The sequence below is a fragment of the Apodemus sylvaticus genome, chromosome 5, assembly GCF_947179515.1.
Source record: "Apodemus sylvaticus chromosome 5, mApoSyl1.1, whole genome shotgun sequence".
In the NCBI taxonomy this organism is placed as follows: domain Eukaryota; kingdom Metazoa; phylum Chordata; class Mammalia; order Rodentia; family Muridae; genus Apodemus; species Apodemus sylvaticus.
Window position 1 is genome coordinate 138,888,914 of NC_067476.1, and position 24,880 is coordinate 138,913,793.

The window sequence follows — 24,880 nt, forward strand, 5'->3', positions numbered from 1 at the left end:
ATTAGGAAACAGAAGACAACAGAGAAGACTGGAAAAGAAAAGAGGCCGTGGTCTACACTGAGAACAGAGACCGAAGTGAGCAGGTTGAGACAGGGTTCACGGCTTTCTATGTGACTTAAAAAAAATTCCTCCTGATAAAAGCAAAAATGAATACAAATAAACAAAAACAAAGAAAAGAGACAAGGCCTCCAGAGAGGGAGGGGGCACTCCTGAGGGCAAGCTGCCCTGGGGTCACAGGCAGACCCTGTCAGCACCTCCCCCACAGTGGAAATGTTCCAAGGAGCACTCTAGCCTGGAGAAGCCCAGGGAGCAGCCTGGCCAAGGACAGTATTTCAGTTGCTTTTTGTTTCTCTTACTGCAGCTCAACCCCTCCCCCAGAGCCAGAGATTTACAGAGGCGGGAGATTCTATCGAAAATGTGGCTACTGGTGTTCTGGGCCTCCTGAGGCAGCAAGCTGAGCCCCCTGGGCTTCATTACATGACAGAAGCCACAGAGGTCTCTTTCTAGGAGACCAGGGGTGGAGCCAGCAAAAATAGCAAGTCTGGGGATGAAGGTCATGCCCCCCACCCCACCCCGCACTCCTGCACAAATGCGCCCAGGGAAGAGGGTGAGAGTTGTAGAGAGAATATCTTGTGTATTATATGGATGCATCACCTGCCAATTAAAATATCTATAGCCCATAGGGAAGGGTAGAATAGAAGGTGGGACATCCAGGAGGCAGAAAGAATTCTGGGATAGAACTAGGCACAGAAAGATTTGTCCAGGAAGCTGTGAGGAGACAGAAGCATGGTGCCTGCGTAGGTAGCCAGCTATGAGGCAGAATGCAGGTTAGAGTAAATGGGTTATTTTCAGTTTGGCCTAGTCAGAGAAGAGTCTAGTTACATGGCCAAGGTATCTGTAAATATATTTTGAGTCTGAGTCTTATTTCTGGAAGTACGGGGCAGGGAGGAAGAACCAGGCCTAACTTTTACAGGGAGTGGCCTGGCCACAGTGTCACACATCACGGATGCCGCCAGGTCCAACTGTACTGCTCGGATGCAAACACTGGCATTTTTAAGACATTGACGATAAAAACCAAATGTGGTCAGAGACTAAGGAAGGCAAAGCCAGACTGAGTGCCACAGCACAAAGACTCTGTTCCCAGCATTCTGACCTCCCCGCCCAAGGGCTTGCGAAGGAGAACTCTGAACATCCCCAGGAAGGTCGGTCGCCTTCCAACCCAGGCACACGGCACCATTAATGTTTGTTTGCTGAGCATACCGGCAACACCCACACTTGCTCTAGTTCTCATTTCTTCTCTGAACCATTAATAAATACATCATGTAGATACCAAGTGGTTAGATTTTTCTATTTTAAAAAAAAAATGCCCATCTGAGCCTCCTTGCCTCTGTGCTGGAAGTTAGCCACACGTTGCATTGTGATTCACTGGTGCTCTAGCCTGTTCCTGTTAGAGTTGGTGGTATTTTATGTGGGTACTAAGTACTCAGCCCAGGGCCTTGTGGGCCCCAGGTGAGCTCTCTACACAACTCCAGTTCCTGCTGCAGTCCTCCTGCTTTCTAGTTACTGTATCTCCTCTCATTCCTGCATTGTCCCACTCTTGGGTAGGCTGAGAAACTTCTGTTTCTTTTATTTTCTCTACTGACTTAGAAGTTCTAATTCTACTCTCTAGAGATTGCTCCTTAAGGAGACACACCCACACTTCTGAGAGATGGCTTAGCCCTTAAAAGCACTTGCTCTTGCGGAGGGAGGGCCTGGGCTCGGTTCCCAGCACCCACAGGGAAGCTTATAACCATCCTTAACTCCAGTTAAGATCTGGAACTCTTTTGGTCTCCATGGATACTGCATGCTGGAGCTGGGGAGTACACAGACATACAAGCGGGCAGGCACTCATACACATCAATCAATCAATCAATCATAATAAAAAGAATACCCAAGTCCACACACAGTGAGTTGGAACAGGAGACATGAACACTTTCCCATTTTGCTAATCCTCCCAAACGCTCATGTGGCCTGACCTGTGGAGACAAAAGGAGAAGTTTCTAACCCTCTCTTCCCAAAGCAACACCTAGGAACCAGGCACAGTTTAACTCATTGTGACCCAGGACCTTTGCGTCTGCCATTTTCTTTGGTTATTCTGATCAAAGAGGAGGTTGAAAAAGTTTATCAGACAAGAAAGAGGAAGAAGGGCTCAGAGAAAAGGGACATTCTCTTGCTTGTATGCCTCTCTGCTTCAAAGGATAATTAAAAAGTGATGTGTTTGTGTGGCTGGAGAGGGAACTGAGCAGTTAAGAGCACTTGCTGCTCCTGCAGCAGACCTGGATTTGACTCCAGCACCTAACTCTAGTTTCTGGGGATCTGATGCCCTCTTGTGGGCACTAGCTACACATGGTGCACATACAAACAGGCAGGCAGGCAGGCAGGCAGGCGCGCATGTGTACACACCACACACACACACACACACACACACACACACACACACACACCCCAGTCTAATAATAAGTAAATAAATTTTAAATGAATGATGTGCTGTACACCAGCAGTTGAAATATCCATCCATGGATGGATGAATGAAGGAAATAACAGTCCCATACAAAGAGATTTTCTCAGCTGTCAAAGGATGAAGTTCTGACACAGCCTTTGACTTGAAGACACGATAATAAGCCAAAGCGGCTAGGCAGGGCAGTACAAGCCACCTACGCAGGACCCGCAGGAGCCAGAGTCAGACAAACAGAGCAGAACAAGGCCTTTCCAGAGCTGGAGAGACCCTGCACGGCTCCTTCATGAGCAGAGCTTTGTTAGAAGTGATGAAAACACTCTGACTCGGGGCTGGGGAGGTGGCTCAGGCAGTGAAGTGCTCGCCACAGCTGGATGTGCTGGTGCGAGTTTACAACCGCAGTAGCAGACAGGCAGAGACAGGGTGGGCGCTCTGGTTAGCCAGCCTAGCTTATGTGGCCACTTCAGGCCAATGAGAGACCTTGTCTTAAAAAAAAAAAAAAGGTGGTGGCGGCGGTATGACACCTGAGGAATAATAGCATCTGAGGTTATCTGAAGGCTTCTTCCCCACCACCACCACCCTCTACTCTCTCTCTCTCTCTCTCTCTCTCTCTCTCTCTCACACACACACACACACACACACAAGAATAGATGGCTGGTAATGGTTGTTTGTCAACATGCTATGATTATGTTCAGGCCACTTAACACACAAATAGTTTCAATGTGACAAGTGCATGCCACAGCCTATGCTTCTCCTCTTTTTGTTAGCTTTGTTCTCCATTTTCTTGGGTTCTTCTGAGCAAAGGACCAGCTGGCTTCAAACTTACCACACAGCTGGTGATGACCCTGAACGTGAGAGCCTCTTCCCCGCGCTGAGACTGCAGGCACAGGCCACTGTGCCTCGTTGTTGTGGCACTGAGGACTGAGCCCAGGGCTTCGTGCTTTCTGGGCAAGCACTCCATTAGCTGCTATCCGAGCTACAGCCCCGCTCTTACCTTAGTTTTGGTTTACCTTTTAAGTGAATGTGGTGGCTGAGGGGTATGGAGGGGGTGGGGAGATGGGGATAAAGTGATAAAGATCTTGCTTAGTGTGTGTGAGTCCCTAGATTCCATCCCCAGTACTGCAAATAGGAAATAAGAAATCAATAGCTTTGGAAAGTGCTTCTAATGTGCCCAGCCCAGTGCCTGCTGTGCCTCACACCATGTGGGGACAGTGAGATGATTCAGCAGAGAAAGGTAGCCACTGCCAAGCCTGACGGTCTCAGTTCAATCCCAGGAGCCACATGGTAGAAGCAGAGAACCACGAACCACGCTCTGAAAGTGTCCTCTGGCCTCCACACTCCTGCTGTGGCACATGACGCTCCCTGTCTACACATACAAAATCGACAAAAGAAATATAAATAAAAAGAAGGAGCTAGAGAGAGCTTGGTAGTCAAGAACAAACTCAAGTTCCCAGCTGGTGGCTTACAACCACTTACAACTCCAACTCCAAGGGGCCCATATCTCTGGCCTCTCAGGTACCAGCACACATGTGCACATACCCACATACAGACACACAGACACACAATTTAAAAGGTGTGTTCCTTTGACCTTCAAGTAACTGGAGGGCAGAGAAGTGGAATGCCTTGGCCAAAGCCCCATAGTTCTAGGTGCTGAAAACCTAAACCCAGGTTGAAGTGGGGGTGCGCTCTGTCCTGACTGAGAACACAGCCAGCTGTTTGCTCTGCAGGGAAGGAAGGAAACCATCTGACGACCCCGAGTGGGCCTGCAGGTTTCAGGTAAGAAGACTCAGAGAACTCAGGCACAGGTGACTTGAGGCAAGCTAGTTCTAACTGCACTACTTCTCAGTGCTCTGAGAACAGTAAAGCACTAGAGACATCAGCAGAGAGAGGAGAAGCAGGCCACGGGCTGTTTTCCCTCTGGACAGAATATCTGGGGGGCGGTAGGGCACAACACAGGGAAGGGGCAAGATGGCCCCGCTTCACCGTGTGGCTTCCATGGTAGGATCTCTCTTTAAACATGCATCTCAAGAGCAATCGGGACAACGGGGACTTCTTGTGGACACTGCTGCAGTCACAAGCCAGACATGGTATACATGGGAGCCCACACCTCGCTAGCTTCCAAATACTGTTCCCTAATTTCCCTTAAGGCAGCTCTCAGCCTCCGAGCCAAACCCAGCCCTTGACCCGAGTTCAAAGCAGGTTCTCTCTGCTTTCCATCCAAACACCCCTGCCTAGGCAGTGTGCCTCAAACAGGTTTGGGGACAGAAAGGACATGGGGTTCTAATTAGTTTAGTTACTGTGGTCTTTTGTTTTGTTTTGTTTTGTTTTTTTGTTTTTTTTGTTTTTTGGATTTGGTTTTTTCAAGACAGGGTTTCTCTGTATAGCCCTGGCTGTCCTGGAACTCACTCTGTAGACCAGGCTGGCCTCGAACTCAGAAATTCACCTGCCTTTGCCTCCCAGAGTGCTGGGATTACAGGCGAGCGCCACCACCGCCCAGCCTTTTTTTTTTTTAAGTTTATTTGTTTTACCTATGTGAGTACACCATCACTGTCCTCAGACACACCAGAAGAGAACATCGGATCCTATTACAGATGGTTGTGAGCCACCATGTAGTTGCTGGGATTTGAACTTAGGAGCTCTGGAAGAGCAGCCAGTGCTATTAAGCACTGAGCCATCTCTCCAGCCCCAGTGACTGTGACCATCAAATGTGTAGCACAAGAGTGCTATGCAAGTTCTTTGGACAAAGAGTCCACATATGACACAGCAGACGACAGTCCCTCTGTGTGAGGGCCCACGAGCACTCACGCAAGATTCCCTGCAGGCCCCAGATAATTGCCTTGGGTTTTCCTTGTCTTTCACAGAGTTGTGGTACCACAAGGCACAGGCCAGGCCACCTCCTTAGCATCTGTACCAGTGCCTAGATCACAGAACAACAGAGGACAGATGAGTGGAGGGTTGGATAATATATGTGTGAATATGCAAATGAGTGGATGGCAGAAAAAGCTGTACCCACTTCAAGTAGGGTACAGAACAAGTAGGGACTTCCCCATCCAGAGGTAAAGACTCAGGACAGGGGAATCAGCAGTAGAGAAGTGAAACAAAGGGAGGTGTGGTATGGAAGGTGGGGGGTGGGGCATGATATGGGAGGTGGAGGGTGGGGCATGATATGGGAGGTGGGTGTGGCGGGTTGGTGTGGGAGGCGGTTTGGAGGGTGGGATGCAAAGCCAGCAAGGTGCTCATGGAATGGGCAGAAGTGGAAAGGGTGGGGTGGGATTGATGGATCTTTGTCACTGTCCTCCCCCCTTCTCTCTCTCCTTCCTTCTTCCTCCCTCCCTTCCTTCCTTCTAACAGTACCTGTGATATTTAATTAGAAAAGAATGAAAAAACAATAACACAAGAAAAGGCGAAAGGCAGTCAATGGGTGACTCTGTGCACCTTGTCTGGGATGCAACCTTCTCCCGGAAGGCTCTCAGCTGTTCCCTCTCTGCGTGCCACGTCTCCATAGCCTCCCTCCTCTAAGAAGATGAATTTATCAACTCTACACCAGTGTGGCTTCAATCCTGCATCTCTAGAAACAGAACCCTCTTACTTTGTGTTTTTGAGCTCAGGTTGGCTTTGAACTTGAGATCTTTCTGCCTCTTCCAAGTGCCAAGATTAAAGGCATGGGCCATATCACCTGGCAGGAAATAAAACCTTTTCTGACACTATACCCCAAGTTTTCAGCTCCTTGTAGCCACTCTGATGACAGACAGCTCCTGGAGGTGGCCCCTGTAGAGAATGGCACTTAACCCAGACCATCTTGTGAATTGAGGAAACTAACAATATTTGCTGCACTGAATCAGACCTCAAGAAGAAGATCCTTCCTTTGTGTGACTATTACTACTGGAGTTTTCTTTTTCTTCCCAACCCCCCCCCCCACCCTGTTCCAGCACTGCTCGCTCCAGCCTTATTTATTTATTTTATGTATATGAGTATGCCATTACTTTCTTCAGACACCAGAAGAGGGCATCAGATCCCATTACAGATGGTTGTGAGCCACCATGTTGTTGCTGGGAATTGAACTCAGGACCTCTGGAACAGCATTTTGGTGCTCTTAACTGCTGAGTCATCTCTCCAGCCCTGGAGTTTTCTTGTGTGTGTGTGTGTGTGTGTGTGTGTATTGAGGGGTGCAGGATGTGGGTGCCAGGTGCCAGGTTTCCATATTTCCTAGTATCGATACAGTGAAGGACTAAGTTCCCGGCATATTAACTTGGGTCAAACACTGGCCAGCTGCAAGAAAACCCCACCCGCTTTCACTGTGTGATCAGAACAAGGTAGAGGAGATTCACATGCTACAATATAATACGCCCTGCCTCCCTGGTGCAATGGTGGAAATCCCCAAAGGGTATGATTGGGCTGTTGCTCCTCCCAAGTCTGTGATTATACTGACATTATCTGTCCTGCCCCCAGGCCGTGGAGACTTTCGCTTTTGCTTTCCTCATAGCTCACACTAGCAGCTTGCAAATATTACAGGTGCCAGCCACTGGCCTCCGTCAGAGCAAGGGTCTTGGGATGTGGGATGGGACAGGCAAAACTCGGGCCACATAGCCCTCCACTTGCCTTGAGGACCCACCCCGTCTGCCCTCACTGTGTGAGGAACAGGTTACTAATGCAAGGATTCATATTTTTAGTTTCAACTCAAGCAGGAGCATCAAGGACTCTGGTCCTTGGCCCCTTCTTTGCTGCTGGAGATAAACAATCGCAGCAGGGACTGCTTGTTTTCCTCTGTGCCAGCTGTAAAGCAGGGACAATGGAGACCAAGGCCTTGAAGTTCCTTGCTGATCATAGGGGGCTGGAGATTGACAGGTGGGAGGCCCAAGGAAAGATGGGGCATTGCTATTGCTTCACCTGCCAGTGCCCAAGAAGGCTTTGTCCTTTCATCCCCCCCCCCCCCCACACACACACACAGGGGAAGTGCTACTCTGAGTGTCCCCACTCCCAGACCCAGCTGCAGGCAGACTCCCTGAGACTTGGAGACAATGACTCCTGCAGTCTTGTTGTGGGAGTAGCTTGAGTCTGGCCAGGATATGGGCTCTGCTTTGCCAGACCCTCGCCCAGTGCTGTGAGTGGCTGAGAGTTGACCCCTTTCTTTCCTGCATTCTGTTCTAGCCTCTGTTAGAGTCTTGTGCAGGCTCTGTCCTTCCCTGACCATGGGGCCTTTGCATACATTTGCCCCTGCAGTTTGGAAATTTTCTTTTTTTTACATATCTAGCATAAACGGTGGCATTCTTTCCTGTGGTGAGCCTTCCGTGCTGCCCCAGACCTCCAATGAACACCAAGTACCCATTCACCACCACGTATCCTGGAGGACAAACCCCTCCCAACAGTACCACTGTGTCCAACTGCCACTTCCTCAATGGCTACAGCTACCTGCTGGGCCCGGGTCTGTCTCCCACAGGTGAGATACCCCAGGAAAGCTGCGGTCTGCCCGGCACTAGAGCAGGCTCAAGTCCTGCCTTGTTCACCCCTCTCACCACCGCCACCTTCTACCAACGCAAGGGAAACTACAGTTACGATTTTAAAAGCAAACAAAACCTGACAGGATTCACAGAAGAGAGGCCACATCTGCACACCGCACTGACCACGTCGGCCCCAGCAGTGACCCATATCCAGCTGCCTGTCCCAGGAGAGAAGAGGCCATGTGGCACTGCTCTCCGCTGTCTGTGTGGTTTATGTGAGCAGTGGCACTGTGGACTGTTAGAGGGAAGCAAAAGCCATGCCTCCTCCTCCCCCTCCTCCTCCTCCTCCTCCTCCTCCTCCTCCTCCTCCTCCTCCTCCTCCTCCTCCTCCTCCTCGGTAGTCATCAGAGATCTGCACGGTGGCACTGAGATTTCCTAAGTACTAACAATGACACCCTGAGCCTGCTACCCCACAGCAGAAACCGTGCAGTGCCCCGCCTCCCACCTAGCACACTGCCTTCCAGGGCAACCGTCCCAGGACAGTTACTGTTGGGTGAGAGGGGAACAGACATAAGAGGTGGCCTCCAAAAAAAAAAAAAAAAATAAAATAAAAAAAAGCTGGCTTCCTTCCTTAAGCCTCAAGAAGTGGGATTGGGGGTGCGGGGTGGGGGTGGGGTGGAGCTCTGCAGTTGAAGCCAAACAGCCAGAATGCTCAACGTGGGTAGCGCAGGCCCAGCTGCTGCACAGACCCACCCGCCACATCCAGGCCCAGCCACAAGCCCTCCCCCATCCCCACATGTTCACACTGTCAAGGAGGCTTGCGGTGCCAGACAGCATAAACAGAGTTCTGACCTGGATTCCATGTGGGAACAAGTGCCCCTTCCCTTAGTTAAGCCCTGGGGACTTGATGTGCAGAGGTGGGGCACGCGAGACGAAGTGAGGAAGAAGTGCCCTGGTTTTGGTTGCAGCAGAGGGAGAGGACAGTGCTCACCCAGATTTCCTTTGAAAGGCAGCTATTGGCTTTGCAGGAGGTCAGTGAGTAGAATGTGTGGGGACTTTTCAGAGCTTGTTTTTATGGTGTCTGACAGCCCTTGGCAAACCTCATCTGGGAGTCCTGGACAACCAGGGAGCCCCAAGGCCTTATCTAGCCTGGGTTAACCTCCAAGGCCCATCTTCCTGGCCTTTCTAGGACCCAAGAATGACAGAGGCCACCGGCAAGCAGCCAGTGGGGGATGGGGGGGTACGGGAGGTGGGGGGTGGACAGACAGAGGGGAGAGCCTGAGAGTCAAGGTCTGCGGCTCTGGTCCTTGGAGAGCCGGCAAGGCTGAGGTCCCAGGTCTCAGAAGATAGTCCCAGGAGGAGCATGGGAGCGTGCTCCTCCTTCTCTGCTGGCTGTGGGGCCAGGTGACCACAGATCAGAACAGTCTTCTTCTTTCTCCCCCCTTTCCCCCCTTTTTTGTTCCTCCTGTTTACATGGGCTGCTGTGGGCCCCAAGTCCTGGAAAGTCTCAGCCACAGCCAGGCAAGGTCGGGCTCCTGGGTTCTGAGGGAGAGAGCAGGCACCTTACCTGCTCCTGAGAGTTCATCACTCGCAGCTTCATCTGCTTCAAGTAGGTGGAGGTGAGGGGCATGTTGTAATCAATAATGCCAGACACCAGAGGGGAGGGAGGCTCATTCTCTGCAGGGAAACAAAAGGAAACCCCGTTCAGTCTGTGCCCGAGTGGGGGTGGGCTGGGAGTGGGGGCTACCTCTGTGAAGCAGAGGGCTAGAGGCCACTCACGGGTCACCTGGCTACCTGTGTGGTGTGCACACACAGTGCTGAAAATGCTTGCCAGTTAGGTGCCAGTTGTAAAAAAAAAAAAAAAAGAAAAAGAAAAGAAAAGAAAAGAAAGAAAGTGAGGCTTTGCTTTTGCAAAAGTAATGAAAGGTCTGTCACACAGGGTTTCTGTGACAACCCTGTGGCCCTATAGCAGGTACTTCTTACAAGCAGGACATGTGTGTTTTGCCAGGGCACCTGCCAGGACCTTGAAGGCATTAAGTTTCCAACTCTGGCCTAGCCAGAGTCTGCTCTTCCTGGTGAACACCTGCCTCTGCCTGTCCCACTCCAGCCTTGGCCCCACAGTGTCCCCCCCCACCAGAGTACACTCTGGGACCAGATGGCTCACAGATCTGAGCCAGGTCCCCAGTACCCTCCGCCCTCCCAAACCCTGGTGCTTCCATAATTGCATGCAGAGGAGGATTCTTTCTCCTGCTTATTGCTCTGCTGTCCTGAGGATCAAAGCTATGTGTATTCTTTTTGTAGAAAATCTGCAGTGTGCAGAAAGATGTGAAGAAGAAAATTTAAAAGCGTAATTGCACCAAGCAGCCTAGCATATGCTTCTGTTTATTTTTCCTTGTGACTTTTCTTTGCATACTTGGTATCATAATGTACACAGAGAATTACAGTTCTTTTTCCTCTCAAAAATGCATTTATTTTAATTAAGCTATTTGAGACAGGGTGTTGCTTTGTATATAGCCCAGGCTGACCTTGAACTCACGACCTTCCTGCCTCAGCCTCCTGAGCACTTAGAAGTATTTTTTTTTCCCCTAAACGTTTTGCTATGAGTCTTCCCCATAATTTGCCTAAGCCGTATCCTCCCGGTTGGTTGGGTTATAGGCTAGCATAGGCAACACTGCAGGGAGCAGCTCTGGCAATAGGTACTGGTCTATATTCTCATCTTTTCCATCACAGAACTATGCTAAGAGATGGGATTTCTGGTTCAGAAAGTAAAGATGACTCCTGAATCTCTGCCCAAGGTGCCCAGGCCGCCATCCTGGTTGCCTATTCTCTGGGTTCCTCCTGTCCACGAGGCCTCAGATCTCCATTTCACTAAGGGGTTAGAATCTGAATTGGGTAAAATGAGAGCAACTGGGAGATGGGCAAAGCCCGCCGACCCCTGTCTCCACCACAGCCCAGACACAAGTGGCAGGAGGGGCAAGTGACAGGGCCGAGATGCACAGGTGATTTTCTCCACTGACCCTTAGAGCCAGCACCTAAACCAAAGAGGCCCCTGCACCCAACGCTGTGCCACATGACAAGGCCTCAGGACAGACAGACAGACACTTGTGTGACTGTCTAGAGGTGTGAACACAAGAAGTCTGAGATGGTTCAGTGGACACTACTAAAACAATTCATCTTTGACCTGAGTGAGAAGAGGAGAAAAAGCCTCAGAAACACGGGCTAGGGGCAAAGTCAGCCCAGGAGGGGGCTTTCCTATGTAGCCAGGGCAGGAACAGTCTGGAAGAGACTGGTCCTAGACCAGACTGGGTCCAAGACTTCTGTATGCCTTTTTTTTTTTTTAATTTTTAAAATTTTTTTAATTTTTTAAATTTTTTTCTGTATGCCTTTTTTAGGGTGATAAATGTATTTTAATGGATTTGGATAACTTATAGAAACATATACTCCAAGGGCAGCAGACCCTAAAACAGGTGAGAGGGAAGAGGCTTACTCTTTTCCTTCTAAAGCTCTCAAGTCTTACTTACATACAAATAAATTATAACTAAACTGTTTGCTGGTCACCTGTGAGTCTAAGTCCATATTGATGATTCTGACTCAGAATCCGTGCCAGCCCACTTACGCAACCAAACCAACGCAGAGTGCGGCATTGTCAGTGCTTGCCTCTAGCGTGCCGCCTCAGTGCCCAGGCTTTGCTTCACCCTGAGTTCAGACCCCTGACATTACACCAAACGTGAGTGCTTGCTGTGCTGGCAGTGGGGAGGGCCGCTCCTTATTTTCTACCGAGATTTTCTGGAGTAGGGAATCCTGAGCACATGGGCCTGGTGTGTAGGAAAATGGAGCTGGCTCCTGTTCCCCTTTTCTTCAATAGACTACCATCAACCTAAACTTGACTTCCTTAGCCCCAGGGAGCTTTAAGCCTCTTTCTACCAAGATTGACTGGGTTGGAGGCAACACATTAGATCAATGGTTCCAGGGACACTGAGGTGCGGTTACAGACAGAAGCCGCGTTCCTGTCTCCAAATCCTGGTGTTTCTGGCGGAGAAGTGTGAATTCACTTTAATTTCCTCAAAGGGTGGGGTTATCTGGCATGAAGTTGCTAAACAATATGGAAGCTGCAAAAGGCCACCCACTCTCCAATGGCCCTGGCCATACTGGGGCTCTCTGTTCTTGGCCGTCCACACAGGCAAGATGCCCTAATGTATCTCACATCATACCTGAATGCCAGGGATGCTTATAAAAAAGCATTAATGGGGCTGGAGAGATGGCTCAGTGGCTAAGAGCACTGACTGCGCTTCCAGAGGTCCTGAGTTCAATTCCCAGCAACCACATGGTGGCTCACAACCATCCATAATGAGATCTGAAGCCCTCTTCTGTCATGCAGGCATACATGCAAATAGAAGACTCATATACATAAATAAATAAATCTTTTAAAAAAAAGGCATTAATGAAGCAGATGACAGTTTAGCTTAGGAGGAAAACCCCAAAGAACAGTGTCTAGGATGGAAATCTGGAGGTAGAAGGAAAGGGTCTCCCCTAGTCTGTGCTCCCCAGCATCTCTGCAGAGCAGAAGATGCTTCTGGGGCCTCAGAAGAGCCAGGAGTGCTCCGAAAGTAGGGGACAAGATGCCTGTGGCAGAGAAACAGGCCAACAAAGCTATCGGGGAACACCTGTGCTGGTGGGCCTTGAAAAACCCAGTCCCTCAGTTCCCAGAGTGAACCTCCTGTTGTGGCAGCAGTGCCAAGGTAGGCAGGGCACATGTCCAGGGAGGAAGGGATCTGGCATGGGAGGTTAGAACTGGCTTACCATGGTGAGGAGGATGGCAGAAGGGCTGGGGGAACCCCATTAGCTCTGGATATGCTGAGTAGAGCAACCGCAGATGCAAAGCCAGTGGTGCCCCAGTGTAGGGAGGATGCCATGCCATGCCAGGCAAGCTAAGGGTAAACACAGTGAGGGGGTTGCCTGGGTAGTCGGGACAGTGCGGTCCTCTGTGCCAACACGTGGTGGTCATGCCCAGGCCACTGCAAACAGCCTGATGCCACTGCACTGGGCACTGTTACTGTGGAGAGGGAGAGTTAAGAGCTATCACGACATGGAGGCTAAGTGATCCAGCAGGCTTCTAGGAAGAGAGGCGGGGGAAGCGCCACCTAACAATGTTTCAACACCTTCTTGCCAAGAAAAATGGAAACCAACTCAAGTGCTCAGCGTGATTCTCTGGGGCTTTAGGAAAGGATCAACAACCTAGGCTCTGCCTAGGATAAGACAGGCCCAGTCAAGCTCAGCCTCCACCGTGAACACCAAAGGCGCCTGTCAATCAACACAGATTCCAAAGGGGAGGACCTTCACATTCTCCAGGTGCCCGTCCGGTCTCACAACCTTTCATCTAAACAACTCCTCAGTCCAGAGATGACAGAAATTTCCAGATAATGGTTGGTTATTAGAGGATATCCACATGCGGGGAGGCAGAGAAGCCACAAGACCAGCCAGCCTTGTAGAGTTCAGACTAGGAAACAAAGCAGGGACCTCCAAGCCTAGGCTGAGGGAAGGCAGTCAGGGGCCAGGCAGGCTCCAGGGGCCCTGCACTCAGAAGTGGTGGATTCGGAGTCTTTTTTTACTGCTCGCTGCATGAAGAGGAAGAAGAGGCTGTGGGAGAAGGAGGGTGGAGGGGGGATGGGCTGTATGGGAGTCCATTAGAGGGCCTTGGAGTAGTTCAGGAAAGCTTTTCTAAGAGTATAAAGGATTTCTCAGGCAAGAAAACTGAGCACTTCCTAAGGTCTCCATACAGACCCACAGACCCAGGAAATGGGTGCAGACAGGACACCACCACACAGAAAGGCTATGCATTTCCCACAGTCACTCAGCGAGTGTGTCTACAGGAAGAGAAAAGGCCAGTCAACAAGGCAAGACAGAAGCCAGCAGTAGACAGGAACGTGTCTGGAAAGTGCAGGAAGGAGGACTCCACAGGCTTGGTCCTGGGAACTGCACACTAGTCTGACATGACAGTTCAATTGCTCCAGAGGAAGCACAAGCACCACCTGTGTTGCCTGTTGCCAGCTCACAGTTTGCAACCATGTCACAGTATGCTGTCACAGGGAGAAAGCAGGAATGCACCCTCAGAGGTTCCTCTGCCCAGGAACCAGGCCGGTCTGAGGAGTCTGGTAGGACAGGCTGTGGTGCAGAGGCTCTGGCACGCAAGGACTCCCAGACTCTCTGCAGCTTTGTTTAGGTTCCTTGTGTAGAGTGGGGGTTTGGGGTCTGCTGGGCCTCACACTCTACTGGGGACAAGCTGTTCACTGGGGCCACTCTGTTTCCTTCTTTTCTTTCCAGCATGAGGCCAGGAAGCAAGGCAGTCTCCCAACAGCCCCAGACTCTATCCTGTCCCCTGTCCCCCTCCCTGCCTCCCTTTCTGGGACAGGAATAAGAGGCCTACCTCTGGCCACAGGGAAGGGAGGGCTAGCAGACAGTGGTGCAGCCTGAGGAAGCACTATGGGTAGAGACCTGACCTTGGGCTCCCACCAAGGACAAAACTGGCAAGGATTTGGGGGCTGATGCCTCAGACCATAAAGCAAAGGAGTTCTCTACTGGCAGTCTAGAAACCAATCTTTCCCTTTAAAATCTAGCATATGGATGGACCCGGCCATTTTGCTCGGGGTGGGGGTTGGACACTTCTGATCTTACCTTTGCAACCTCTGGCTGAGAGTCTAGGGAGAAGGGGGAGCTATCTAGGCCAGAGCATCATAATCTAACAAGGGGCCCATGTTCCCAAGGTATCCACAGAGTTCCAGGGCCCTGCAGAATGTGTTCCTTTTCTGTATCTGCATCGCCACAGCCCCAAGAGGAAGACATTCCTTCCACTCTTCTGACGAAGGCAGTTCTGCTTCCGTCTCTTGGGAGGTGGGAGAGGGAAGCCTGGGTGAGTCGTTTCACCCGGCACCTCTTTGGGGCTCAGTTTCGTTGGCTGTGCGCCAGTACTGACAACTCATGGCTATTATGAGCAGGGGATTCTCAGAGAGGCTCCCTAACCTGCTGTGGGACACACAGCAGGGGACACGGCTGCATCCCGGGTCCCCCTGGCCTGGGGCCCACTCTTCCGTGGGCTGTGCTCTGATTTCCTGTAGTCCTCTTTGCAGTAGGAAGGTCAGCTGCTTGGGACGAGGATAGGCAGGCACCTGTCCTCTTTCCTGTCTAGATAAGCACTAGGAGAGAAGCTCAAAACAGTCCTCAGGCTGGTTTATATTCTATTCAGTTCTGGGCTGTGAGCAACCCCCCTTCTCCTTCTTCCTGGAGCTGAGGGTGGGAAGGACCCTCCTAAGGGAGGCAGCCAGGAGAGGGGAAGCACATTGCTGTGAGGCTGCCTGCACAGAGGTCCCCAGCCTGAGGACCTTGCAGCCTCTGGGGAGGAGCACCCTCCTCACCACAGCAAACAGCAGGAGAGCCCGGTGTCTGCAGTCCCCCAGAGCAGCCTTGCCTCTTCCTTCAGGCAGCAGTTTTGTTGTGCCTGACTCCTCCAGTTGCTATGGAAACAATTAGAGCCGAAATAGGAGGGGACCAACATACTAAGGCGGGCAGGATCCAGGCAGCCAGTGCCAGGGCCAGGCCATGAGTAACAGTATGACAAACATCCCTTAGGGTCACTCTCCCATATTAGCGCCTTGGGTCAAGCTCAGAGATGACCTCTCAAGCCTTATCAGTCCTTGGAGCAGGGACCCTTCCTGACCCCATGCACAGAGCTGAGTCCACACTCATTCAGCCTGGCCTAGGAGCCTGCTCTCATCAACAGAACCAGCAACACTGGGCTCTGGGGACTGTCGCACCTTGGAAGCTGTTTGGTGCACCTGCTGGGCAGCTCCTGCTTCATGCTCCCCAGGCAGCAAAGCCTCTAGACTTGGTGAATCAGCTGCCCAGATGCTCGTTACCCGTGTCCCTGTCACTAGGCTGTCACAGCATGGTCCACTTGTTCTTCCCAGGCGGGTGCCTGCCCTCAGAGGTCTACCTGGGTAAGTGGCTTCCTGCCCACTCCTAGTTTGTTCCCGTGGTCAGACAACTGCCCCCACCCCTTTCGTCCTGTTGACTGTGGCTCATAATTTGCAAGCCTGAATCTACTAGAGGCACGGTATGTCATGGAAAGGCCCAGAACCTTGACCAGTGTACCCGCCCCCCTCTAAAGCCACAACACACTAAGCCACCCATGCCACCCATGATAACTATGGCCAAATGTGCTGGCCTGTGTCACAGTCAAACCAAGCTGAAGGCAGACAAACTGATATGGGCTGTGTAAGGAGATATTGGAGGGGACCCCTAATGGTCTCACTGGGCTGAACAGAGCAAAGGGCAACTTCAGCTAATCATAAGTAGTCTGTCCATTTTCAGTTCTAATCAGTCCTCACTGATCTGACTGGAGGTCACATAGAGCAAGCCTTAGTGAGTGTGCAACACTGGCAGGTGCTAAGGGCCAAAGGTAAGAAAAACATGCCTCATGGGTGTGTGTCTGTCTTCAGAGGCCCAGATCTGTGTGGACATGAGTGGACAAACAGTCCCAGGGAGTGAGGTCAGGCAGCTACGATGGCAGAACCCAGAGAACAGGAAGGTTGGCCATTTCCAACTAGAAATCAGGGGGAGGAGAGAGGCTAGCCTAAGCCTTGAAGGGCAAGATGGATAAGATGGATGGGTTGTTGGCTTTTAAGAGAAGCTTAACATTTACAAAACCAATAAAGAAGCAGTGTGGCGGTACACATATAGTCTCATCCCTTGAGACACTACGGCAGGAGGATTGACAGCTTGGAGCCAGCCTGGGCTATATGGTGAGACTCTGTCTCAAAAATAAGTAAGTAAGCAGGTAGTCAATAACTAGAAAGTTAAACAAATCCAAACAAGGCTCTTGGGGGCAGTGCCACCACCCACACTGGCCTCTGGAGGACCTGTCCGCTGCGTGGCCCCCACCTTTGGGCTCCGGGCCGCTGGAGTTAAAGTGCATCCTCTTCTGGCATTCCGTGCAGCTCATGAGGAACCGAGTCACAGCCTCTCGGGGGAGGAAGGCGTAGGTCTCCGCGATCTGCCAGAAAACAGTTTGCACGTCATGTGCCACCTTGAAGGCAGCTTAGTCGCCAACAGCATTGAGGGGCCAGTGGCCTCCGTTCCCTTCTGTAAAATCAGCCACTTGTTTTTAAAACTTGAATAAAGGAGATTAAAAATCGAAAATGAAAAGCATTTAAACATGATCTAGTTTTAAACCTCTAATAAGCAATATTCTTCTTAGAACATTTCATTGCTGTCACTAAGAGGCGAGCTTGCGAACACTGCTCTAGAGCACAGCCACCTCTCAAAGATGTATAAACTAAGACCCGCGTGCGCGTCAACTCAGTGGCCGAGTAACAAAGCCCAGCGTCCCACCACTGATGTCCTGGGCTAACCCACAGGCCAAGAGCCTTTTTAGGCTGAGCTATAGAATGTTGGTTTGGGGCATCAAACTTTGCACATGTTCCTCCTGGTAACTAAGGATTCCGTTGAGGCCGCACAGCTCTTGAGAGGTAGTCACAGCACCCCACACTCAGGGTGGAGAGCTGGCAGGGGAGGGGGAAGGAGAGATGGGATGGGAAGGACATGAAAAGGCTGGGTTGGAAGCAGGGAAGGGTGGGTGTGGGCCTGCGACTCTAGTAAGGGGGTCATCTTTGCTCTAGGTTTTGGGAAACTCTGATTCTGTTTTGGCTGTCCATGGGATCCAAAGTGTCCTATTGATGCCGCCTTTCCTCTGCCAGAGGCGGCCTGATAGCTCTGCTTAGAAGCCGGGTTCTCCCGCTCCTCTCCACTAAGGGGCAGCATCACCCAAGCATTCCCATCTGCCCAGAGGAAAAGTTGGCGGAGGGCTTTGGGGCCTCTCTGGACTCTACTGGGCCCTGCTTCTCCGATGGCCAGTACACAGTCTCCTTCTACAGGGCCTAGAGACAGGATTCATGGACGCCCTATGTCTGTGCTGGTAGAGGCAGGCAGCCCTCTAAGGAGCAGCCTTCAAGGCTCCAGCCCAGCCGCTGGTCTGCTTCACGTTCTGCAGAGTTCTACAGCTATTGCTGCCAGCTGCAAACTAGAGTTAATTTTGGTGACACAGTTGTTACTTCTCAGCTGATTTGATGCTCTGCGGAGCAGGCAGTCTCTTTGATGAGTTATCTCCCTTCTAAATCCCCTGTCTGATTGCCTTGCTCTGGAGATCAAGGACAAGGGCAAACCCCGTGTCTCTAGCTGGAGCCACAGATGGGAGAGCCACAGTGGAGGAGGTAGACAAGGCTGGCCCACTTTAGGGATGAGCACTAGAAGATAGAGGGCTTTCTGCTAGGTAAGTAGGCATCTTCATCCTAGCCTGGAGCTCTGGGTGTCCTTTCAGAGCTGAGTGGGTTTTTGTTTTGTTTTGGATTTGGATTTTTTCGAAACAGGGTTTCTCTGTATAGTACTGACTGTCCTGGAACTCACTCTGTAGACCAGGCTGGTCTTGAACTCAGAAATCCGCCTGCCTCTGCCTCCCAGAGTGCTGGGATGACAGGCGTGCGCCACCACCACCCGGGGAGCTGAGTGGTTATAGGGAGGAGAGCTGCAGTCAGCTGAGAGGAGAGTGCGGGTCATGTCAGCGGGTCGGAATGGTGCAGCTGCCCTGAAAAGGCACTCACAGCGGTCAGCTGCTCTGTTGAGGGCTGCACGAGGGGTAAGCATTAGCTATCTTGGCTTCCTGGCCTTCAGAGCGCACAGGAGTCTGTCTCCAGGGTGGCCTGGTGACCACAGATCTGACCTTGGCTGGGCCCCCAGCAGTGGGCCAGGGAGATACATCTTCTGGCCCTGGGTCCCACAGGGGAATAGGAGAGTAAAAAGTCCTTGGAGCTGTCAGAGGGTGGGGCAGTGCCAAAGGAAGCTGGGAGTTAGTCCCACTGCGTAGGAACCCGTACGGACAGCACACCCTCCCTCTGATATCTTCCACAGAATCTTTTGATTCAAGCTTTGGTTGATCAGGACTAGAAATGGAACCTCCATTTCTGTTTGTCTGCCTGGATGCCACAGGCCCATGGAACATAGGGCACACACACACATAGACACATACAGAGACACAGACACAAACAGACACACAGACAGGCAGACAGACAGACAGGCACACACACACACAGAGTAAGACCAGAAAGGCAATCCTCACAAGCTCACAAGATGCTCCTATCAGGAGGATGGTGGCTTTCAGACGTTTCAGACCCCGTTCTAATAGGCACGCGTGTACAAGCGGAGTAAGCGGGTTGCCCGCACGTTTTGGGGGGAGGTGCTCCAGGACCCTGGCCCAGTGTTCGTCCCTCAGCTGCCAGGCTGCCTGCTGTGTTGCTCTGTCTCTTGCCAGGATCCTGAAACCATGTATGGATTTCCCTTTTCTATTTTTCCTAGTGTTAAAAACTGAGAGATTTCACAGGCAGGGAGAGCAGAAGCTATTTGCAGAGTCGCTGACTTGCAAGGCCTGGTTTTCACTCCCCAACTCAGAAGCCAGCAGAGGCTGGAAGGAGGGGCAGGCTGTGAGGGGATTTGCACCACTTTAAAAGATCCTCCTTCTGCCCTGTGGTGGATTAGCACGTGGTGGGCCTGGAGCAGCTGCTGACCACATCTGGCCCCAACTCCAAAGTGGCCTGGGTAGCCAGATCCGGGCTCTGGAAGTTGATCTGGCCTCTAGCATCCCTAGAGGGAAAGAGGATTCTTCCAACCTAGATTGTCTGAGATGGAGAAAGCCCTGGGGTGAGGGTCGGAGCTCAGGGGACTGGGGGCAGCCTGGAACTCCCCCAGGTTTAGCACTAGTGAGACTCCTGGGACCTTTGGATACTCAGGTCACCCTGCCAGAGAGGCTGTGTGGCAGGGCTCCCTGCTCAAAACGTGGAAATGCCTTCTGCCCTGACTCTCAAAACTATACGCTTTAAAAGCACTTAACCTTTCTTCTCTAATTCTTTGCTGAACAGTTGCTAGAAAGATCCTCTTCTCTAATGAAGAACTCCCTCCTTCAGTGCCCCAAACAAGGCTGCCTACTTCCCTACTGTCTCCCAGCCTCAAAGGCACTTTCAGGCCTGTAAGAATTTGAAAGTCCCTGTATCTTAGAGGCAAAAAAGCAGACCCAGAATTCAGGTTTGGCAAAATACATGGTGACAGATCTAAAAACCACTCATCCGAGGGCTTGATGAAAGCCTGCGGTGCCAGGCTGTGCCTCTCTACAGCCATGCGCAGGCTTTGCTTGGGGGCTTTTTCTAAAGGGAGGCTCGTGTCTCCAGAGCTAGGCTGAGGTGCTAGGAGGGGTGGAGGGAAGTGGAAGCAGCTGAGAGGAGGAGCACACGGGCATCCAGCTGCCATCTCTGCCCCGGAAACAGGAAGACGGAAGGCAGGAAAGGTGGCAGATGGGAAAGAGAGGGAGGGGCGAGGAGGGACCGAGGGGTGGTGTGAACACCAGCTCCTTGTCCTCCAATTGCTGCAGGAGGGCCCCAGCCTGCTGGGCCCAGCCTTGGCCCTGTGCTGAAATCCCAGCTGTGTATGCAGCCCAGCCAACTCCATGCCAGTCATGTGCCAGCTCTAGGCTGGGCAGGGAAAGGGGGCACGGGGCAGCATATGCACCAGAAGCCACAGAGTGCAAAGGGCTACCCGTTGGCTCGGGTGCAGGAGCACAAGAGCTGTCAAGACCAGTCCCACTCAGCTCTAGCCTCTGTGTGTCCCGAAGGCCACAGACCCCACTGAGGAGTACCTGTGGACAAGGCTTGGTGCTGGGCTCAGGGGAGTCAGGGAAGTCACCAGATTCAGACGGCCAAGCCCATGCGCCTGACAACAGCCAGTGGCTGACTTGACAGTTTGCCTCAGGAGCCCTGTGGCGAGGAAGGGTGGGTGCTGGTCAGCTGCCTGGCTCTGAACACCAGCTGAGTGACCTCAGGCAGCGTGGCTCTCACCTGAAAATGGGGCTCATGTGTCCCTGCTTCACAGCTATGGCTTTTCCATGGCTCAGACTTAGGAGGGGAACTGGAAAGGGCTGACGGTAGAGCCGGCACACATGGGAGTCCAGCACTGTGGCGGGCTCAGCGATGAGCATATGCATCTTCTTAATTCCAAGGAGACCCCAGTCCCAGATGGAGGGTTCTCCCTTCTGTGGCCTCACTTAGAAAGACCCTCAGCCTGGCTTCCTTCCTCACAGGCACATATACTGAAGAACGGAGGAATGGGAAGACAGGGTGGCCATGCCGTGGCCCTCAGCTTCCTTCCTCACTGCTCTGAGGCGCCCAGCAGAGGGCCCCTCCTAAAGAGGCAGCTCAGTGACTGAGGGCGCTGGCTGCTCTTCCAAAAGACAGGGGTCTGATTCCCAGCACTCACATGGCAGCTTACAACTGTCTGTAACTCCAGGCCCAGGGGACCTAATGCTGTCTGCCGGCCTCCACGGGCACTGAACTCTCATGGTGCAGAGACACACGAAGAAGCAAGGAGCTAAATCCCCATCCAGGACAAAGAGCACCAAGGAGGACAAGGGCTCTGTGAACTGGGGCCCATGGGGAAATCATACCTATACACACAGGCCACCTCCACTACTGCCCAGGGCTGGCTACACAGGATACAGGCTGCCTGCTCCTCGGGTGTACAGGTGACTTGAGGTTTCTTTAAGTAGGAAATGGCCCATTCTGCCTTAGTCACAGGATGGCCTTTGGTGCTCTGCTGAGAATAAAATGTCTGGCTTGTGGGCTCAGAGCTGGGCATGGGCCATGGGTACCAACCCACATGTAGTGCCAATAGGGAGGGAACCCTTGGCCAAGCAGGCCCCTCCTGAAGCTGGGCCTGCTGCTCTGTCCAGAGCTGTTCTCCACTTCCCCCCGATGTGTAATATTTCTCTAGCAGTCATTCCATTCCTTTCTGCCCTCCTAAGGGTGGCCATTAGAGACGCGTCCTTTTCCATGAAACTTGGCACTCAGTGCCCAGAGCTAGCTCGTCTTCCCTGAGCCCCGGTGTTCTTGCTCTATCAAAGCTGGTCTTGGAGGCCTTTCTCCTTTTGTACATATCCTTTTGCCTTCAGCCTCTTCACCCCAAATCTAGTTGTGACCTTCTGAAGGTATGAAGCAGGTCCTCAGATCCAGAGCCTCTGGAGAACTCACAGGGCTAGCTTACAGTGCTGTGGTAACCCAGCTAAGCTCACAGAGGAGGGAGGCACCAAGGGCAAGCTGGCAAGTGCTCTGTGCTGTAGACGCCCTGGCCCCTGTGCTCCCCCAGCAGGCGGGAGGGGCTGGAACAGGGGAGAGGGAGCCTAGGGCTTCCTCTCTGCCCTGCCCATCTTCTTTTCTCCGGCTCCCTCCCTTCAACCTGCTTCTTCTTTGTGCTCTGACCACAGAACCCGCCCCTCACCCCGAGAGCCATCTCTGGCTGCCATGCCCTTGCCCCATGCCCCCCTGGATCCCCGAAGGCCGCTTCATCACGCCTCAGCTCCCAGCCCCGCCTCCCGCCCAACATGTGCGGAGCCCATGGCCCCCTGCCAAGGCCCGGGGCTGCCAGCAGAGGCAGAGACGGGAATCTCACCGCGCGGTAGGTTTTCTTCTGCCCAGCGTGCTTGGGGGCTTTGCCTGGCTCTGCGGAGCTCTCCACGTGCATCGAGTAGATGATGTCAAAGAAATCTTCCACCACAGCAACCCGTTTCAGAGAGATGCCCTCGGGCTCCGACAGGCCATCTGCCCCCTGTGACAGGGTGGACAAGCCGTGTTAGTGTCAGGGCTGATGGAGGGTGAGAGAGCTGGGCCCGGAGGCCAGGCCACAGGTCAGGGGAGGGGGGCAGGGTCTTTGCTGCTTCCCTGGCCCAGCGCGGCCTCCAACAGTCCCAGGGGAGGAGAGGAAAACCACTGGATCTAGGGAGAGCGTACAAAAGTCAGGGTGGTTGAGGGGGGCTACTAAATCTACCAGCAACAATGGGCAGAGAAACACGACAACACAAGAGCAAATTAGGAAACCAAGAGGTCCCATGTTCACAATTCAGACAGATTGTGCCAGACTCCCAGAGAGCTCTCAATCACACGCTGTGCCAAGACCATCCTAGAAGTCTCTGGGGAGGGGGAGTGCTAAATAGATGCGGCCTCATCAGGAGCTTGCCAATTAGCAGTAACCTTTCACTGTGGTCCTGGGCTGGGGTCCCAGGGGACCAGCTACTATCACCTAGGTGGCTCCTGCCTTCACCCAGGCCTTTCTAAAAAGCTCTCCATCACTTTCCTTCCCTGTCCCAGCAGCTGACCGGTCAGTCGCAGGCTCTTTTTTTGCGCACAGGAAAACAGGCTGGAGGCCATGTGGATATGGCAAGGCTGGGAGCCTGGTGGTCACGAGCCACAAGCCTCTTATTAGACTGTTGGCCGGCTCAACAAGGTGTGCCAAGATGGAGGCTGAGTTCTTTGCAGCAAAGAGCTGTGGAAGGCACCTGTGCCCCACTCCCACCCCCGGTGGGGAAAGAGGCCAAAGGGAGACTCTAGGGCATGAGTTCTAGGTGAGGCCAGTGCTCCACGAAGGTGTTTCCTGGTCCACAGAGATCTGGGGACACCAGCTCTCCCCTATCACCCCCCATGGGCAGATTGGGAAGGCTTTAGAGGGCTTCAGAGAACAAACAGTATGGACAGCATGCCCAAAGCACAACCCCCAAGACCATGACAGCAGCCCTGTGGAGGTGTGGGTGGAATTCATGCCCACACACGACACACGGTAGGTGACTGACAAACTGCTGCTGAGCAGGGAGCAGGCTAGCAGCAGCAGAACAACCTAGTTTGGACACACTCTGCCCACCATGCAAGCGATGTGTGGGCCAGAGTAGTGATCCTGTTTCTGCCCTAATCTATGAGAGGGGAACAAAGCACCACAAACTTCTATAAGGACAAGCTGAGCTATGCCCATAGCCCTCTGTACCAGGCCTGAGGGCAGAGCGATTTCCATAGGACATGTTTCGAATGGGTGTGATGGTGCGTGCCTTCCTGTAGCCTTGTGAGTTTGAGGCCAACCTGGTCTACCTAGCAAGTTAGACATCCAGGGCTACATAATCACACATGTACACACAAAAGTGCTTTATGGTTGGCCAAATTTCCCTGAGTATATGACAGAGCTGAACATTACAACCCTGGGAGGTTGTGATGCCCAGGACCTGTGTGGGAAGAATGGCAGAGGATGGACAGTCAGGCCCTCAGACATTCTAAGGAGAATAGAGGTCTTGCCAGCATACCACAGACTGCCTTCAGTTTACCCCTTGTCTTTCCAGACAGATGTGCAGTGCTGGCAGAATGGGAAAGCCTTTTTGCCACTGGCCTACTTCGGGCACTTATGGTGTGAGCTGCTAAACCCTAGAACTCCTAGGCAACATCTCTGCATGATGACCCTGGGCTGTGGCCTCAGCAGCCTGACACAGCCCTCTTGACGCCAGTCAGGACCCATTTTAACCCGGACTTCTCAGAGGGCAGGTATCTGTGTAAGCATATATGCGCATGTGCAATTCACTGCTCTGCAGCTCCAACAAACTCCCAGCTTCCCTGATGGTCACTTAAGAGGTGAGCTGTGAAATTACACATCTCTTCAGGCTCACATCTGCCAGAATTCACCTTTCCCTCCTTCTTAGGGGATCCCCACCCTTTGAAGTCCTAGGCTTTTTATAGGCTCACCAGTGGCCATCATGTCACCAAACTCAGGTACTTTGTAAGAGCAGCAACCACTGAGCCATCTCTCTGGCCTCCTCTAATATACTTTTAACTGGAGGTTTACAATGGCAAAAACAAATGAACTTCAAGAATAAACACAACTGAATTTTTAGTTCTCAGTCTAAGTATAGCTATGCAGGTATATGGACAGTGTATTAAGTAAAAGTCTATTAAGAATACTTGCGACCTTCGTCATCTTCTATAGATCTGTTCATCTTTATTACTTCTTTTTGTTGTTTTGAGTCAGAGCATTTGTTGGCCTGAAAGTCATA

General features: G+C 52.1%; 1 protein-coding gene across 4 annotated transcripts in view; it reads right to left on the reverse strand.

Moving 5' to 3' along the window:
- The window catches only part of Nol4l (nucleolar protein 4 like), a 120,292-nt gene that overhangs the window by 51,385 nt on the left and 44,027 nt on the right, over positions 1 to 24,880 (reverse strand). For 3 of the 4 annotated variants that reach the window (XM_052183965.1, XM_052183966.1, XM_052183967.1), the window contains exons 2-4: positions 22,468 to 22,623; positions 16,867 to 16,978; positions 9,500 to 9,609 (exon numbers count right to left, since the gene is read on the reverse strand). In XM_052183965.1, the coding sequence (XP_052039925.1) occupies positions 9,500 to 9,609; positions 16,867 to 16,978; positions 22,468 to 22,623 (378 nt within the window). Of the gene's footprint in view, positions 1 to 9,439; positions 9,610 to 16,866; positions 16,979 to 22,467; positions 22,624 to 24,880 lie in introns of those variants that run through there. The other variant, XM_052183970.1, reaches the window with a different exon arrangement.